This window comes from Strix uralensis, chromosome 32, assembly GCF_047716275.1.
Source record: "Strix uralensis isolate ZFMK-TIS-50842 chromosome 32, bStrUra1, whole genome shotgun sequence".
Classification (NCBI taxonomy): Eukaryota; Metazoa; Chordata; class Aves; order Strigiformes; family Strigidae; genus Strix; species Strix uralensis.
Genome location: NC_134003.1, coordinates 2,223,077 through 2,238,773, shown reverse-complemented (window position 1 = coordinate 2,238,773; position 15,697 = coordinate 2,223,077). Strand labels below are relative to the sequence as shown.

The 15,697-nt window shown below is 64.1% G+C and overlaps 3 protein-coding genes and 1 non-coding gene across 9 annotated transcripts; 1 reads left to right on the top strand and 3 right to left on the bottom strand.

Moving 5' to 3' along the window:
- Positions 1–358: 358 nt before the first annotated feature.
- TRNAM-CAU (transfer RNA methionine (anticodon CAU)) lies at positions 359–430 on the bottom strand. Its single transcript has one exon. It is a non-coding gene; the product is annotated as a tRNA-Met (tRNA).
- Positions 431–687: 257 nt separating this feature from the next.
- ILF2 (interleukin enhancer binding factor 2) lies at positions 688–5,265 on the top strand. 3 transcript variants are annotated; one of them, XM_074853080.1, is made up of 15 exons: positions 688–760; positions 901–943; positions 1,421–1,462; positions 2,408–2,512; positions 2,769–2,846; positions 3,021–3,123; positions 3,208–3,273; positions 3,460–3,576; positions 3,683–3,761; positions 3,874–3,961; positions 4,085–4,146; positions 4,333–4,447; positions 4,521–4,611; positions 4,848–5,017; positions 5,125–5,265. In XM_074853080.1, exons 1-14 carry the CDS (start codon positions 756–758, stop codon positions 5,006–5,008), a joined length of 1,155 nt encoding a protein of 384 aa, XP_074709181.1. In that variant the 5' UTR covers positions 688–755; the 3' UTR covers positions 5,009–5,017; positions 5,125–5,265. The 3 variants fall into 3 exon arrangements, with proteins under 3 accessions (XP_074709181.1, XP_074709180.1, XP_074709182.1); XM_074853079.1 differs by having other exon boundaries at positions 901–960; positions 1,420–1,462; XM_074853081.1 differs by lacking the exons at positions 688–760; positions 901–943; positions 1,421–1,462 and adding an exon at positions 1,469–1,696.
- Positions 5,266–5,482: 217 nt separating this feature from the next.
- SNAPIN (SNAP associated protein) lies at positions 5,483–7,318 on the bottom strand. The gene is made up of 4 exons (XM_074853082.1): positions 7,083–7,318; positions 6,253–6,299; positions 6,015–6,133; positions 5,483–5,903 (listed from the first exon to the last, which is right to left on the bottom strand). The coding sequence occupies exons 1-4, from the start codon at positions 7,190–7,192 to the stop codon at positions 5,799–5,801; spliced, it is 381 nt and encodes a 126-aa protein (XP_074709183.1). The 5' UTR covers positions 7,193–7,318; the 3' UTR covers positions 5,483–5,798.
- A 125-nt stretch (positions 7,319–7,443) lies between these two features.
- On the bottom strand, positions 7,444–15,361 carry LOC141936251 (mothers against decapentaplegic homolog 4-like). 4 transcript variants are annotated; one of them, XM_074853078.1, is made up of 13 exons: positions 15,260–15,361; positions 13,318–13,443; positions 12,323–12,571; positions 11,134–11,308; positions 10,992–11,012; positions 10,675–10,878; positions 10,436–10,567; positions 10,227–10,355; positions 10,089–10,142; positions 9,807–9,990; positions 8,771–8,939; positions 7,810–7,948; positions 7,444–7,729 (listed from the first exon to the last, which is right to left on the bottom strand). In XM_074853078.1, exons 3-13 carry the CDS (start codon positions 12,557–12,559, stop codon positions 7,518–7,520), a joined length of 1,656 nt encoding a protein of 551 aa, XP_074709179.1. In that variant the 5' UTR covers positions 12,560–12,571; positions 13,318–13,443; positions 15,260–15,361; the 3' UTR covers positions 7,444–7,517. The 4 variants fall into 4 exon arrangements, with proteins under 4 accessions (XP_074709179.1, XP_074709176.1, XP_074709178.1 ...); XM_074853075.1 differs by lacking the exon at positions 13,318–13,443 and having other exon boundaries at positions 15,260–15,360; XM_074853077.1 differs by lacking the exon at positions 13,318–13,443 and having other exon boundaries at positions 8,771–8,848; positions 15,260–15,360.
- Positions 15,362–15,697: the final 336 nt, after the last annotated feature.

Below are 15,697 nucleotides of genomic sequence, written 5' to 3'. Positions count from 1 at the left end.
ACACGCGTGGTTTGGGGGACACGCGTGGTTTGGGGCACACGCGCGGTGCTCCCGCCCTGGGACACGCACAGCCCTGCGGGGGGACACCCTGGGCTCCCGGGGACACGCGCAGCGCTCGGGGACACGCGTGGCGCTCCCGCCCCGGGACACGCGCAGCGCTGCGGGGACACGCGGGACCCCGGCCGCTCCGGGACGCTCCCGACACTCCGTGACCCGCCGTGCCGGACAGGGCTGCAGAAGGTCAGTCTCGAGGGAGAGGAACATTAGGGAACGCCGGAGGCGGCGGCAAAAATTAATGTAGTTAATTAAGGCGTTAATAAAGAAAAAACCGCAGGGCGTTGGAGAAAGAAAATATTACTAGCAGAGGATGGTTTCGATCCATCGACCTCTGGGTTATGGGCCCAGCACGCTTCCGCTGCGCCACTCTGCTGCTTGCGAACAGCTCCCGACCAGCGCTAGAGGTACCTCTGTAGCCTGTGCGCATGCGCGCTGCGCTCGTCGGCCGCTCCATTCATGAACTTCGCGCCCCCTCCAGCGGCCGCCCGGCGCGCGCGCACGGCCTGCGCCATGACTGGTCGCTTTCACACGCCCCGCCCACTTCCCGCCTTAGATTGATGGTCGGTTCGACCAATGTCTTGCAGGGGAGCGCTTATTGGCGGCGTGTGACAACCAATAAACGGGCAGGTTGTTGCGGGGTTGGGAGAGCGCGGATCACCACAGCAGCGGCGGCGTTTATTGTTCGGAGCGGCGGAACCATGAGGTGCGCGGGGGCCGCGCCGGGGGGGCCCCTGCCCGGCGGGACGGGAGCCCCGGGGGAGGACTGGGCCTTGCGCGGGGCGCTGAGGGGAGCCCCCCCGGGCCGCGTTCCCGCTCCGTTAACGCCGTTTCTCTTTTCCGCAGGGGCGATCGAGGCAGAGGCCGTGGCGGACGCTTTGGTTCCAGGGGAGGCCCTGGCAGTGGGCGAGTCTGGCTTCTGCTTTAGCGAGGGTGGCTCTCTAGCGTGTCAGGCCTAGGGGGTGGGCTGCGGCCGCCCCCGGGGGCGAGCTGCCGGGGCGCAGAAACTGGGGGGGTGGGGGGGGGGGGGCAGCTTGCAGTGTAGCGCAGGATAACGGTGAGGTGTAGAGCCGGGGGGCGGTGCTGGCCTCTCCGGGCCGGGTCTGTCAGCGCTGCGGGCGCGGGGAAGCCCTCGGTGTACGGCCACTGCCCGATCGCACCGGGGCGGGAGGGGGGTTAGTTATCGTTAGTGGGGTTATGAAGAAACCTTTCCTATTTCTGTAGGGCCTTTTCTGGCGTCTCGGGACCAAACCTCCACGAAACGGTGACGGGGAGGGGGTGTTCGGTGGTGATGAACACGGCGGCGAGCGGGTAGATATCCCTACAGAGAATAAAGTTGGGTTTTTTTCTTCTTTCCCCCTTTAGGTTCCGGCCCTTTGTGCCGCACATCCCCTTTGATTTCTATGTCGTGAGTAACCCTCTCCTACGGAGCTGTTTGCAGGCAACAGCTGCGGGACTTTTCCTTGTTTAAAGATACATCTTAAAAAACCTCGTGTGCTGACTTTGATGGTTTGACTTCTTTTAGCGTAGCCGGAGTGAAGGAGTTCACTGAAAAAGCTGTTGGTTCAGTAACTAACCCAAAATAGATCTTCTTACTGTCCCTGTTTGGAGTACTAGTGTCACACGGGATGACTAGGATGCAGTTGAGTAAGAATCACAACAAATAAACCCCTTGGTTGAGGTTTTTCAGCTTTTTAAGGCACCCAGACCCTCGGTTCTGTCAGCTAACACAAACCTCGTGGGTCACTCCTCGGGTAGCCGTCGCTCGCCTGTCAGATGTGCTGCTGGCTCTTTTGCTGTGTTGGTCCTCGCAAGGATCAACACACATTTCCCACCTTTTTATAGGAGGAAATAATTTCCTCCTCCTGCCGAGCATCTGCCCCTTACAGACACGTGACTTCCAAGGCAAACAAGTTCCCTGACTCTTTGCCTTCCAGGCCCTGGGGCTGTCGATCCCGTCACGGCAACTCCAGCCATCTGCAAACAAATTCTTAAGGGACTGTAATATAGTTAATAACGCCCCCCCCTTGGTAAATCCATGGTTAATTAGAGGTGCCCTGTTTCACACCCTGTAGTTGCCCGGGCACGGTGGTGACTCCTCTGCCATTTCTGAAGACCTCCTGTTCCTGTCGGAGCACGGGGAGAGCGTAGGGCAGGGCAGGCAGCTGCCCGCCCTCCCTTAGGATAATGTGACAGTTATAAAAGCAACAAGTGAAAAGCACGATGGGGAATCGCAAAGGAAACAAACGCTGGAGAATAAAAAAAAAAAAACAGAGTAAATTTTGTTCATGAGTGGGTTGAACCAAAGTCTTTTTTCTTGGGCGTTGCAGTCTGATATCTGATCCCGTTTCAGTGCGAAATGGCTTTCCCCCGTGTCAAACCCGCCGCCGATGAGACTGCGTTCAGTGAAGCCTTGCTGAAGAGAAACCAGGATCTTGCTCCGACCGCTGCTGAACAGGTTTTGTGCTGAAAATTACCTTAAATTCTTCGGCTGGATGTTAAAGAGAACTCAAAGACAGACTATCCTTCAGAGAGCATAGTAGCCATTACTAGCCTGAAAAGTAATTTCTCTCTCTGAAATAAGCGCTGCAATGGAAATGTGGGTAGAGTTTCTTGGACAGTGGTTTTTAAATCTCTTTATCTTGTTACGCTCTGCCAGATCAGATTATTTCAGGTCGTACTGGTAACACCAGCCCTCTCCAATTCCTTTGCAGGCTTCCATCCTCTCTCTGGTGACCAAAATAAACAACGTGATCGACAATTTAATTGTAGCACCAGGAACGTTTGAAGTGGTGAGTCCAAAAATTTGGGGGGAAAAAAGCCACGTGGGGAAATGCTTCGGCACGAGGGATGCCGGTGTTCTAGCTACCAGACCCGGCCCAAAGAGGATTAAAGATTCATGCCGACTCCCAGAAACGTAGCATGTGCATTAAATTCACTAATTTTTGCTTTGCTCTTTCAAACAGCAAATCGAGGAGGTTCGCCAGGTGGGTTCCTACAAGAAGGGCACCATGACGACGGGGCACAACGTGGCTGATCTGGTGGTGATTTTGAAAATCTTACCCACCCGTGAGTACCGGCTGGGCGGCTGCTGACCGAACTGCGGCGCTCGGCCCCGCTCTAACCGCCTCTTCTTCCGCTGCTTCTCCCCAGTGGAAGCTGTGGCGGCCTTGGGAAACAAAGTCGTGGAAAGCCTGAGAGCGCAGGACCCCAGCGAAGGTGGGACACCCTCCTGCGCCGTACGGGGTCGAGGGGACAGAGTTGAGGAGGACTTAGGCTGATGCGAGGGTTTCCCCTCGAGTTTGGGGGTTTGGAGGGAATCCAGGGTCTTTCCTGCCTTCCCGTGTGCTGGTAAGGTCTTCCAGCCCCTCCAAGAGGAATTCTTGTTCTTTTTTTTCTCCCCAGTCCTGACCATGCTGACAAATGAGACCGGATTTGAGATCAGCTCGGCCGACGCGACGGTGAAGATCCTGATCACCACGGTGCCGCCCAATCTCCGCAAGCTGGACCCCGAATTACACCGTAAGAGCTCAGCTTGCTCCGCCCGCCACGTGGACCTTCACCTCCCCTGGCCCGCACTTACTCACCTTTGGGTTAAAAAACTGGGTATTTCTGCTGCTTCTTTCAGTGGACATCAAAGTGCTGCAAAGCGCCCTGGCTGCCATCAGACACGCTCGCTGGTTTGAGGAGAACGCTTCGCAGTCCACGTGAGTTTGGCCTCAAAACGGGAAGGGCTGGTTGAAATAATCTCCCAGAGAAAGAGGAAGCGAAAAGCAAGGAGAGCTGTTCCTGTAACCCTCCTCCTGCCATCTTCTCCAGGGTGAAGGTTTTAATCCGGCTGCTGAAAGACCTGAGAATTCGATTCCCCGGCTTCGAGCCCCTCACGCCCTGGATTCTGGACCTGCTGGTGAGCGCACGAGGGGGAACGCTGCCACAGCGAGCTTGGCGCTGCCTGCACGTCCCGGGATTCTGGCGCTGCTCTTACAGAAGCTGCCTTTGTCCCAACTCCCTCTTTCTTTTTTCACCTCAGGGGCACTACGCCGTGATGAACAACCCCACCAGGCAGCCCCTGGCTCTCAACATCGCCTACAGGTCCGTTGCCGTTTGCTTCACTCGTATAAATTCCTGTTACCAATAAAAGTGGCGACGTCTCAAGGTTTGAAGGGACCTGAACTGGAGACAAAGCAGACTCCTCATGTAGCTGGGCTAACTGCAGACTTTCTGGTTGCATTTTGTGCTGGAACAGTCATTTCTAACCCAAAATGTCTTGTCCCGTAGGCGCTGCCTTCAGATCCTGGCCGCGGGGCTCTTCCTCCCTGGGTCTGTGGGGATCACTGATCCCTGCGAGAGCGGGAACTTCCGAGTCCACACTGTTATGACCCTGGAACAGCAGGTGAGGTGCCTGTCCTGCGGTGGGAGAGGGGACTGGAAGCTGTCCCGGCTCTGACGCGTCCCCGTCCCCGCAGGACATGGTGTGCTACACCGCGCAGACCCTCGTCCGCATTCTCTCTCACGGAGGCTACAGGAAAATCCTCGGCCAAGAAGGCGACGCCAGCTGTAAGTGGGGTCGGTGCAACGCGTGGGTCTTCCTCCACGCAGACCATCGACGCCTCGGTGGAGGAGTGGGACTGGTTTTCTGCTTTGCTGGAGAAAATTAAGAGCTCTGTGAAATGACTCGTTAAACGCCAGAGCAGTGGGGAGGCAAAGCGGGGTGTCGCGCTTCCCCCTGCACGTCCTGGGGCCGAGGCTTGTCCGCGCTGCTCAAGGTCACCCCGAGCTGCTGTTTTTTGCAGACCTGGCTTCTGAAATGTCCACGTGGGATGGAGTGATAGTGACGCCTTCCGAGAAAGCTTACGAGAAGCCTCCAGAGAAGAAAGAAGGAGAAGAGGAAGAAGAGAATCAAGAAGAACCCGCTACGGGCGAGGAGGAGGAAAGCATGGAGACGCAGGAGTGACTCGCCCAGGTAAAGCCTGGTGGAACTGCTGCCTGCGAGCAGGCAGCTGCGGGCAGGGGAGGGAACGGCCCAGGCTGCCTGTGCCCCCCCGTCACAGCCCGTCTCTCCCCCCGCAGCGGGACCTTTCCCCCCACCGGGTGTTGCTGCCTGAAGGATGCAAAGGACCGAGCCCGTCCTCGGCAAACGCAGCCAGCTGACACAACCTGTCCCTCGTGTGTGTTTTTTACGAGCCACCCATTAAAGCGTTCCCCCCCTTTCGAGCGCGTCCTGTTTGTTTAGGTAGAAGATGCACGTTTTAGAAGGGGGCGAGAAAAAGCTTTAACAGCGTGAGGGGCTTCCAAAACTTGACGGAGCCCACCTGGGGATGCTGAACCCCAACCCGCTCTCTCTGCTGGCAGCACCCGCCTGGTTCTGCCTTCCCTGAGGCACCCAGGACGCAGCAGCGTTACAGACTCACGCTGCCTCACTAGCCCATAAAGCAACACGCGGTCACTTTTATTACAGTGCCTATAAATCTGGGAATACAACTCGGGGGTCCCCCGCTTCCTTCAGCTGCAGCTGAAGAGCTGCGGCCTCACTGCGCAGGACTTCTCACCCCTTCCCGTGCTGCGGATGCTCAGGAGAGCGCTGCTACAAATGGGGATCCCTGCTCCCCTTGCCAGCGGCCCGCTCCCTTTGCTGTCCTTACAGGGTCGCACCCGTCGCCATCCAGGGCCTTCCAGGGCTGTCGGCACAGCCGTGGCGCGAGGCGGATCCGGCCCAGCGCTGCCCCCGGGGGGGTGGGGAGGGCTCACTTGCCGGGCAGGCCCTGGGGGTAGCCACCTGCCGCCTCCAGCATGGCTTTCCGCCGCACCGTCTCCTTGGCCACACTGTGGTTCAGCCGCCGCAGCCGTTCCTGTGTGGGGGAGCAGCAGCCATCAGGATGGGTGGGGGGGAAGCTGGGATCCCCCCAAAACACTGTGGCCCCCCCAATCCTTCCCCCCCACCCCGGGGTCCCTGCGCTGACCTGGGCGTTCTGCAGGATGTTGTTGACCAGCACCACCCTGCGCCGGGCATTCAGCAGCTTCTTCACATAGGGATCGAGGTCCAGCGCCACTTTCTGGTCCTCGTTGATGCGGCACAGCTCTGGGGGAGGGCAGAGTGTGGGAGCAGGCCCAGGGCACCAGGAACCCCCAGGAGATGGGGGGGCAAACCCCTGCTGCACCCCCCAGCCAGGCTGCGGAGGTGGCCGTGCTGTGTCTCACCTGTGGCCAGGCTGTCGATGTGCTCCCGCAGCTCCACCTGGCTCTCCCTGCAGAGGGAACAGCTCGGTGACCAGGACAAAACCCTCACCTCCAGCCCCAAACCCACACCCCTACTCCCCCTCCAACAAGGAACCTCCACCCTCAATTCCCTCCCAGTCCAAACGCTCACCCCACCCACCCGGTTACCTGCACCCCCCCTCAGCCATCCCTAACTCTCCCCAAGCCAGTGACGTGCCCCCCACCTCTAACGTCACAGAATCATCTCAGTTGGAAAGGACCTTGAAGATCATCTAGTCCAACCGTTAACCCAGCGCTGACCGTTCCCAACTCCACCAGATCCTTCAGCGCTGGCTCAACCCGACTCTTCAATCCCTCCAGGGATGGGGACTCCCCCCCTGCCCTGGGCAGCCCATTCCAACGCCCAACAACCCCTTCTGCAAAGAAATCCTTCCTAAGAGCCAGTCTGACCCTGCCCTGGCGCAGCTTGAGGCCATTCCCTCTTGTCCTATCACTTACTACTTGATTAAAGAGGCTCATCCCCAGCTTTCTGCCCACCCGCACCCCTAATACCCTCCCCAACGCCCGCGGCCCCCTCAGCCCAGCTACAAACCCCTCAATTCCCCACCCCGGCACTCCTAAGCCCCACTCCAGGCGCTTCGAAAGCCCTTCACCCCCCCCTCAAACACTCACCCCCCCGGCCGTACGTGCCCCTCAGCCCCGCTCCCATCGCGGTAGCCGCTCCTCAGGCCTCTCACCCCCGCTCCCGCCGTTACCCTCAGGCGCCCGGGACCCTTTTTCCTACTCCCTGACCCCGCTCCCCGTTCCCGGACCTGACGGCGTGGACGTGTCCGTCGAGCTGCCGCACCGCCGGCCGCAGAAACTGCAACAACCCCTCAGCAAACAGCTCCCGCGCCGCCGGGCCGCCGCTCCCCGCCGCCATCTTGGCGCCGCCAGAGCCGCGGAGGCCGCCGGGAAATGGCAGCAGCGCGGAGGCTGCCGGGAAATGGAGTCGGTGGGGCGGGAAAAGCCGCTTCAGCGCCGCGGGGGCCGCTGGGAAATGTAGTCCCGGGGGCACATCTGGGGGCGCGGCCCTCGCCCTCCGCAGCGCCGAGCACCCGCGGGAAGCGCAGACAGAGCCGCGCGGCACAACCCAAACCCGTTCATGAAATAACGGTTAAAACCAGCCCCCGCTGTGCGTTTTTGGTACTTTTTTTTTTTTTTTTTTTGGCTTTTTCTTACAAAAATTAAATTAAGAGGGGCAGGGGTCAGCCCAAGGGGCCCGGCTCGGCGGCGGGCATGGTGTGCAGGACCTCGTCCAGCAGCTGCAGGGCGCGATGGAGGTGCACCTCGATCCAGCACGGCGTGTGCTTGATGCTCTGCCGGGGGTAGTCGGGCCCCCAGCCCTTGACGAAGCTCAGCCGCAGGATGCACAACCGCCGCAGGTCGTCCACGCCGATCCCCGCCGCCGCCGACAGCCCTGCCCGGGACAGACGCGGCCGTGGGGGAGGGATCCCCATGGCCACGGGGGTCTGGTCCCACCCGCGGGGGCTCACTCACCCACGGCCGGCGCGATGCCTCCCACCGAGCCGGGACCCGGGATGTTGCCGGCCACGGCGGCAGCCTGAGCGGCGGCTGCGGCCTGGGCCGTGGCTGCTTGCTGCTGCATCTGGCGGTGGCACTGGCGCAGGTCAAATACCTGGGGACAACGTGGGGGGACCCCTCAGTAGGGCAGTGTGGGAGAGGGATGCCCTGAGGAACCCCTTCAGCAGGGGCATAGGCGTCCCTGCATCCCTGGGGTCCGTCTGTTGACCCCCAGCGTGGGTGACCCATTGCCCAGGACCCCCTTTAATGTGGGCACAGGGGTCCCTCCATCCTCTGGGGTCCGTCTGTTGACCCCCAGTGTGGGTGACCCATTGCCCAGGACCCCCTTTAACATGGACATGGGGGTTCCTCCATCCTCTGGGGTCCCTCTGTTGCCCCCCAACATGGGTGACCCATTGCCCAGGACCCCCTTTAACATGGACTTGGGGGTCCCTCCATCCTCTGGGGTCCCTCTGTTGTCCCCCAACATGGGTGACCCATTGCCCAGGACCCCCTTTAACATGGACTTGGGGGTCCCTCCATCCTCTGGGGTCCCTCCGTTGCCCCCCAACATGGGTGACCCATTGCCCAGGACCCCCTTTAACATGGACTTGGGGGTCCCTCCATCCTCTGGGGTCCCTCTGTTGTCCCCCAACATGGGTGACCCATTGCCCAGGACCCCCTTTAACATGGACTTGGGGGTCCCTCCATCCTCTGGGGTCCCTCTGTTGTCCCCCAACATGGGTGACCCATTACCCAGGACCCCCTTTAATGTGGGCACGGGGGTCCCCCCACCTCTGGTCCCTCCACGCCCCCTCCAGCATGGGGCCCCTTTGCCCGGGACCCCCTTTAACATGGACACGGGGCTCCCTCCACCCCTGGTACCCCTCCCTCCTGGGGATGCGGGGTCCCCCCTTTTCCCCCGAGGACCCCCCACCTTGATGTAGGCACCGGGGTAGATCTTGTGCACGGCGTCCCCGGGGGCTCTCCCGGCCTCTCGGTCCAGGTAGTAGCTCTGCACGAAGACGGCGTGGTCGCTCAGGCACCGCATCCACACGTCGCCCTCGCCGCGGCACTCCAGCTGAACGCCCTTCCCGATGTGCAGCCTGGCCCGCAGAGACCGTCAGCACCGGCTCCCCCCCTGCAGCATCCCCGGCTGCCCCCAAAACCCCCATTAGCCCCACCGTATCCCCCCACCTGCCCTGTACTTCCCTCATTTTCCCTCTAGACCCCCCTTCTGCCCCGGACATTGCCCGATTCCCCCACTATGTCCCCCCCCTGCCCCATCATCCCTCAGTTTCCCCCTATATCCCCCCACCTGCCCCATATATCCCCATTTGCCCCCTATATGTGCCCCATATATCCCCCAGTGGCCCCCAATATCCCACCTGCCCCATATATCCCCATTTGCCCCTATATCCCCCTTCCACCCCATCATCCCCCATTGCCCCCTGTATCCCCCGTTGCTCCCTGTATCACCCCCCTTGTCCCACATATTTTGCCCCCTATATCCCCCTTCCACCCATCACCTCCCAGTTGCTCCCTATATCCATTTGCCCCTATATCCCCCCACCTGCCCCCTATATTCCCCATTTGCCCCCATATCCCCCACCTGCCCCATATATCCATTTGCCCCCTACACTCCCCATTTGCCGCCATATCCCCCACCCGCCCCATATATCCCCCATTTGCCCCCTATATTCCTCCACCTGCCCCATATATCCCCCACCTGCTCCATATATCCCCCAGTTGCCCCCTATATCCACCAGTTTCCCCCTGTATCACCCCTGCACCCCCACGTACCCTTTTGCCCCCCATCTCCCCTTTCTGCCCCACGCCTCACCCCCCCATTGCCCCCCTCCCCATTTACCCCATCCATTCCTTCACCCCCATGCACACCTGTACCCCCACACCCACCCTGCACCCCGTCATTGCCCCTGTGTGTCGTCCCCCCCCCTTGCCCCCCGCCCCACCGGGCCCGCTCGCTGGCGTCGGTGCGGTGGACGTTGGAGAGCTGCCCCAGGCAGAAGCGATCCCCCCCCGAGGGATCCACGTAACCGTCCACGACGACCACGGGGCAGCTGGACGGCACCTTGAAGATCTCCCCCACCTGCACGTCCATCTCGAAGTAGGCGATGGAGCACCAGAACTCTGGCCCTGGAGTGGGGGGACACATGGACAGGGGGTGTCAGCGCACCCATGGCTTGGGGAGGGGGGTGATCACCGGGGTGCTAATCAGGGTGGGGGGCACTTACCGGGGTGGGTGGACACTGGTTGCTGGTACGGCCCGGAGTTATGGTGTGGGGGCCCTGGGGAGGGGCAGAGACGGGCTCAGCGCAGCGAAGGGGCTGGCACCTTGCAGATGACCCCCCCGCAGTCCCCCCCAAACCTACAGTAGTGACTGGGGTGGTGGAGTGGGGGCTGCGGGGGGCTCCGGCTGTTGGGTTGTGGCGGGGGGGTGGGCTGCGCCCCCCCCAGACTCGGCGCGTAGACGGCAGCACCGGTCCAGCTCGCTGGTGAACCTGGGGCAGGAAAGAGGGTGTGGGGTGGGGGGGTCCCCGGGTGGGGCCCCCGCTGGACGTGGGGTGACCCTGGTACTCACTGTGGTAGGGCGGCTTGGGGTAGCCGTTCTGCGGGGGGGGCTGCGCCGGGGCGGCCGGCGGCGGCGTGGGGCAGGAGATCTGCAGCAGCCCCTCGCCGTGGGGCAGCGAGAGCAGGGAGCCGCCGGGAGCCACTGGGGGGGGACACACATGACACATGAGGTGGGGGGAGGCTCAGGTTGATGCCCCCCCAAACCCTTCCCAAGGGATGGGGACGGGGGTTAACGGGGGGGGGTCTCACCTGGGGGTGACATGGGCAGCGCAGGGTAGAGGCTCCCGGGGACGCGGGGGGACTCGGGGAGCTGGAGGGGGGGCGGCGGCTGGCGGTAGGGCTCGGGGGGGGGCAGACGCGGCGCCCGCTTGGCCCCCTGCTCCCGGCCGGGCGGCACCTCCATCTGCACACAGTCATGGACAAACTCCTCCTTCACCAGGCGCGTGGGGGGCACTGGGGAGGGGGGGGGACACACACCGGAGACCATGGGGGGGCACGGGGACCCGCTGCGGGGGGGGGTGCTGGCTCTGGGGGTGCTCCCCGCCGGCCCTGTGCTGGGGTCTCACCTGTGCTCTGGATGCTCAGACCTGTCAGGGGAGAGATGGGGTGCAGGGGGGGGGTGTTATGGGTGCTGGTGGGGGGAGTTGGGGGTCCCCCGTGTCCCCCCACCCCCCGGGGGTCCCAGCAGTGGCAGTGAGGCTGGCTCACCAATGGCAGGGGCCACCACACGCTCGTAGTGGTAGGGGTTGACGCAGACGCTGTCGTACTTGAGGTCGAAGGCGAATTGGCAAAATTTGACGTGTTTCAGCTCGTTTTTGTGGAGGTCGGGCCAGCGCCAGAGCCGGGCGTAGATGACGTGGGGGAACCCCTTCCTGCCAGCCACCTGCGGGACACACACACACACACACAGGGCGGGGACACCGGGGTGACAAGGTGGGGTGCAGGGATGGACCCCCTGTACCCCCCACCACGCTGACTGCACCCAGCCTGGATGCTGGACCCCCCCAGCATCCCCCCCCCCGCGCAGGGGGCTGGCGCCAGGCCGGGACCCCGCGGCGGTTGGGGGGCTCCCCCTGCGCCTCCCCGGCTCCAGACATAACAACCCCCCCACTTCCCCCCCTCTCCGCGGCTTGCAGGCTGCCAGACAGTGACTCATCCCGGGAAGGGGGGGCAGAGTCGCCGGGGGATGCCAGCGCCAGGGGTGGGGAGGGGGGGGGATGCAGGCAGGGGCCAACGCTGCCTGCGGCTGCCCCTGCCTGGATGCATCTGCCCTGAGAGGTTGGGGACATCTGCCTGTCCCCTGTCCCCTGCCCCTGTCCCCCCATCTCCGGGGCAGCCCCTGCTGTGGGTGGGTGCGAGCCCAGACACTGAAGTCAGCATGGCTCCCAGCCCGGAGCCGCAGGCTCGACGCGGTGGGGGTCCCTCTGTGCGCCCCTCCCAGGGGTGGGGGGTCCCGGACCCCTCCACTGGGCCCCTCGCTGCCTGTACGCCTGGGTCCCTCCAGGTTGGGGAGGGCTGGGGGGTCTTAGGGCACCAGAATGCCTGGGTCCCCCAGTTTGGGGAGGCCTGGGGGGGTCTCGGGGCAGCAGGATGCCTGGGGTCCCCCAGTTTGGGGAGAGCTGGGGGTCTTGGGGCATCCCAACACCCAGGTCCCCCAAGTTTGGGGAAGGCTTGCATGGGGCACCTGGGTGCCCCCCAGCTCAGGGAGGGTTGTGGGGTCTCGGGGGTCATGGGGCACCCCAACACCCAGGTCTCAGCTTGGGGAGGGTTGTGGGGTCTCAGGACACTCAGGTCCCCCCAGCTCGGGGAAGGCCATGGGGTGCACGGGGGGCTGTCAGGGTGTTGCGGGTCTGCTGAGGCCCCTCCAGACACCCGTGTCCCGCGGCAGGGGGCTTACCTGGAGCCGCCCGTCCAAGGTGCGCTGGATGGTGACGCACTTGCTGGGGTGGGCGCCGTTGGTGGTGATGGCGGCGATGAGCGAGTCGAGCTCGTCCTTCTTCTCCTTGAGCTTCTTGACGAGGCTCTCGATGGCCCGTTTGGCGAAGGTCTCGTTCTCCCCGCCCTGCCGGTGGCACATCAGGCTGTGCACGATGCTGAGGCAGGCGTCGCTGCTCGTGGGCGCGCCGAGGGACATGGCGCTGCTCCCCTGCAAGGCACGGCACGGCACGGCCCTGCCTGTCACCCTGCCGCAGGGGACCTGCTGTCCCCGCTGCCCTCGCCTGCACGGCCGCTGTGGCATGGGGCCACCGAGCTGGGAGTTAAGCACCGTATGGGGTGCTGGTGCCCACGGGGCAGACATGGGGTGCTTGGTGCCGGCAAGAGGGGACGCGGCTCCTGGATGGCACCGGGGATGTGGCAGCCCCCCAAAATGGCACGTGGTGGGTGAGGAGGACATGGGACAAAGCCGTATGTCACCTTGAATGGGGGGGGGCCGGCCCGGACGCCTGCGTTCCACGGTCCCTGTCCAGGGTGGGAAGAGGCACAGGGGTTACAGCAATGCCGGGCCACTCGGGGTGTCCCCAGCTCCCCGCGGTCCCTGGCTCCGACGGCAGCAGAGCCAGAGCTGGGCCACGGCGTCACGCTCAGCAGCACGCAGGGGTGTGGGGACACCGGCCGCGCCACAGCGACGGCCTGGCAGGGAGCACACCCGCGTGTGCGCAGCGTGCAAGGGTGCCTGCGTGCGTGTAAGCCTGCAAGCGCTCGCCCTGCGCTGGGCGACAGACACACGCGCTCGCAGCTCCACGCTGCCCGTCCCATCGCTGGCGCTGGGGCCAGACTAAACAGAGCCCCAGCTTGGCGCCGCTCCTTAACCCCTCGCTCGCTGCTGGGCTTCTCCCTTTCCTGCCTCCCCTGCCAGAGCGTGTACACGCCAAGAGCCGCCTGCATACGCACACGTGCCGAGGCCCCGTGAGCATCATCCCCTCCCCGGCCGTGGCCGTGCCGGGGCTCTGCGCCCACTGCGGTGCCGCTGCAGCGGGGTCCTGGTTCTGCGTCATGGCGGGTGCAACGCTCCAGGGGCTGGGAAAAACCTTGGGTCAGCGGCGGCAGACACAACAAACCGTCAACCCTTGCTCCGCGCTGCTTATCTGCAGGACGGGAGGCAGGCTGTCCTGCCCGCACCCTGCCTGCTCCTCCCGCCCCGGGCGGGCGCAGGGCCATGGCCCCCCTCTTGCCGGAGCGATGCCGCTGGCCGCGATCCTCCGGCTTGAGACGAGCCAGATGCTGTCGGCCATGGGGACACCTCTAAGGATGCTGGAGGGGCCCCATAGAGCCCCCCACAGCTGGGGCAAAACCCTGAGCACCCCGCCAGGCTGTGGGGTTGGCCCCATGGGTGCTAACGCAGCCTTGGGCACCCGTCCTGGGGGTCCCTGAGCTGCTCTAGTGCCGGGACTCCTGCCTGCTCTCTGCCAGCCAGCTCGTCCCCAGGGTCCCTGCCTGGTTCAGTTTTGCCTGGCTCATCCCCAGGGTCCCTGCCTGCCTGGTCCCTACCTCAAGGTTCAATTTTGAGGCCAAAAAAGGTGAAAGAGGGCAGCGGGGACTCCCTGCAAGCAGGGGCTGCCCCGGATCACCCTGGAAGGAATATTTGTGGGTCCCAGTTCCCCCCAGCTCTGGTGGCTGGACCCCAAGGCCAATGCCAGCTGCTACAGGAAAGACTTGAAGGGTCAGGGTCACCTCCAGCCCCACCCGAAACTTAGCCTGGTCTGGTTTGGGGGAAACTGGGGTGAGCGGGGGCCAGAGCTGGCTTCTCCCTGGCTCCAGCTCCCCCCCGGCGCTGCGGCGGCCGGGAGTGCCGGCTCTCGGAGAGGATGACTGTCCCTGCCGGCACTGCAGGCAAAGCGGACCCCAAAAGGCCCCTCCTGCCCCGGCGTCGGAGCGAAGCAGAGGAATAATGAGGCGCCTCATCGCCCCGCTCCAGATGGGAAGTGACATTTCTGTGCGAGTCTTTTGTCCCAGCTGAGGGGACGTGGCTGGGGGCTTTTCACAAACCTGTCAGGGCTCCTCCTGTGACAGCGCGGGGCTGGGATCGAGGTCTCCCCTCCTCCCCACCCCGCATCGCTCCTGCCGTGAAAACACCTCACTGATCCCATAGCCCGAGCCCCAGAGCCGGAGCCACCTTGTCCCCCAGCTCAGGAGGGGGACGAGCAGCGTGGGGTGGGGGGAAGCCACCTCCTGCAGCTCCCGCACGGACACAGACTCCGGCCTAATCTCCTCGGCTCCGGGGCCACTAACTTTGCTCCCAGATAATCTCAAGGGCAGGGACAAAGGGACCGACGGGTGCCTGGGTGGGGACTTCATTCCTGCCTGCGTCTGCCCGCTGCCCAGGCTTCTGCCCCCCCCAGCGCAGCTCCGGCTGCCCGGGCTGGGGAGGGGGATGCTCCCCATGTCTGAGGCCTTGGAGGGAGGATGAGGAGCGCGGGAAGGGAAGCGGGAGGGATGCTCTGGAAAAGCGGGTGCCAAAGGGCCATCCCTGCCATATCCCAACTCCCAGGACTTCGTGGGGAAGTGGCCCACCTCCGTCCTGAGGTTGCCCGCAGACTGAAAACGGCTGTTTCCCCGGTTTTGGGGCCACCGGCGGGAGGACAGCGGGGAGAGGCGCGGAGGGGCCGCCTGAGCGGGTGGGGGTGCCGGTGCCCCCCTGCCCTGCCCAGCAGTTGAACGGGGGCGGCAGCGCTGACAGCGAGAGGCCGGGGGGGTGTCTCCGCAGGCGGGTGGGGCGAGCAGAGAGCAGCGACCGGCTTCGGGGAGGGGACACGAGTGGGGACACGCGTGGGACGCGGAGCCGATGAGGGGAGGAAGCGGGGGGACACACACCGGGGCCGGGCCGGCTACTCACCTCCGCCGCCCGGCTCTCCTCACTCGGGGCCCGGCTCCCGCGGCATCTCCTCCGGCTGCCCGCAGCCCTGCCCGTCCCTGCCCGCTCCCGCCGCCGCTCTCCAACTTGTTTGCTACAATAACAAAAGGAAAAGCCGGAGCGCGTGAGGCGCTGGAACGCCGCAGCCAATAGCAGGCGCCGTGACAGGCGGCCGTCGCGTCGCCAACCAATAGCGGCGGCGCTTCCATGGCGGGCGGGGCGGCTCTCCGCGCCCTCAGGGCTCCATGGCCGCCCGAGCCGGGCCCCGGCGCCCAGCCCCAGCGCAGGGCCGGCCCCGGGCACCCCCTGCCCGCGCCCCGGAACCGCGGCAGCCCGGGGCAGGAGGCAGGGCCCGGTGGCTGCCCGAGGCGGGGATGTAAACCCTTCCGGAAGAGCCCGGGCAGCCTCGGCCCCAGGCCT

Bases quoted from the DNA above. Each gene is read 5' to 3' on its own strand.
- ILF2 (XM_074853079.1), top strand. The intron at 3,762-3,873 runs GTGAGTTTGGCC...CATCTTCTCCAG, and splicing joins GAGAACGCTTCGCAGTCCAC to GGTGAAGGTTTTAATCCGGC. The intron at 3,962-4,084 runs GTGAGCGCACGA...TTTTCACCTCAG, and splicing joins CCTGGATTCTGGACCTGCTG to GGGCACTACGCCGTGATGAA.
- SNAPIN (XM_074853082.1), bottom strand. From the start codon at position 7,192: ATGGCGGCGGGGAGCGGCGGCCCGGCGGCGCGGGAGCTGTTTGCTGAG. The intron at 6,134-6,252 runs GTGAGACACAGC...GCCCTCCCCCAG, and splicing joins CATCGACAGCCTGGCCACAG to AGCTGTGCCGCATCAACGAG. The intron at 5,904-6,014 runs GTCAGCGCAGGG...TCCCCCACACAG, and splicing joins ACATCCTGCAGAACGCCCAG to GAACGGCTGCGGCGGCTGAA.
- LOC141936251 (XM_074853078.1), bottom strand. From the start codon at position 12,559: ATGTCCCTCGGCGCGCCCACGAGCAGCGACGCCTGCCTCAGCATCGTG. The intron at 10,879-10,991 runs GTGAGACCCCAG...CCCCCTCCCCAG, and splicing joins TCTGAGCATCCAGAGCACAG to TGCCCCCCACGCGCCTGGTG. The intron at 10,568-10,674 runs GTGAGACCCCCC...GTCCCCCCCCAG, and splicing joins GCTGCCCATGTCACCCCCAG to TGGCTCCCGGCGGCTCCCTG.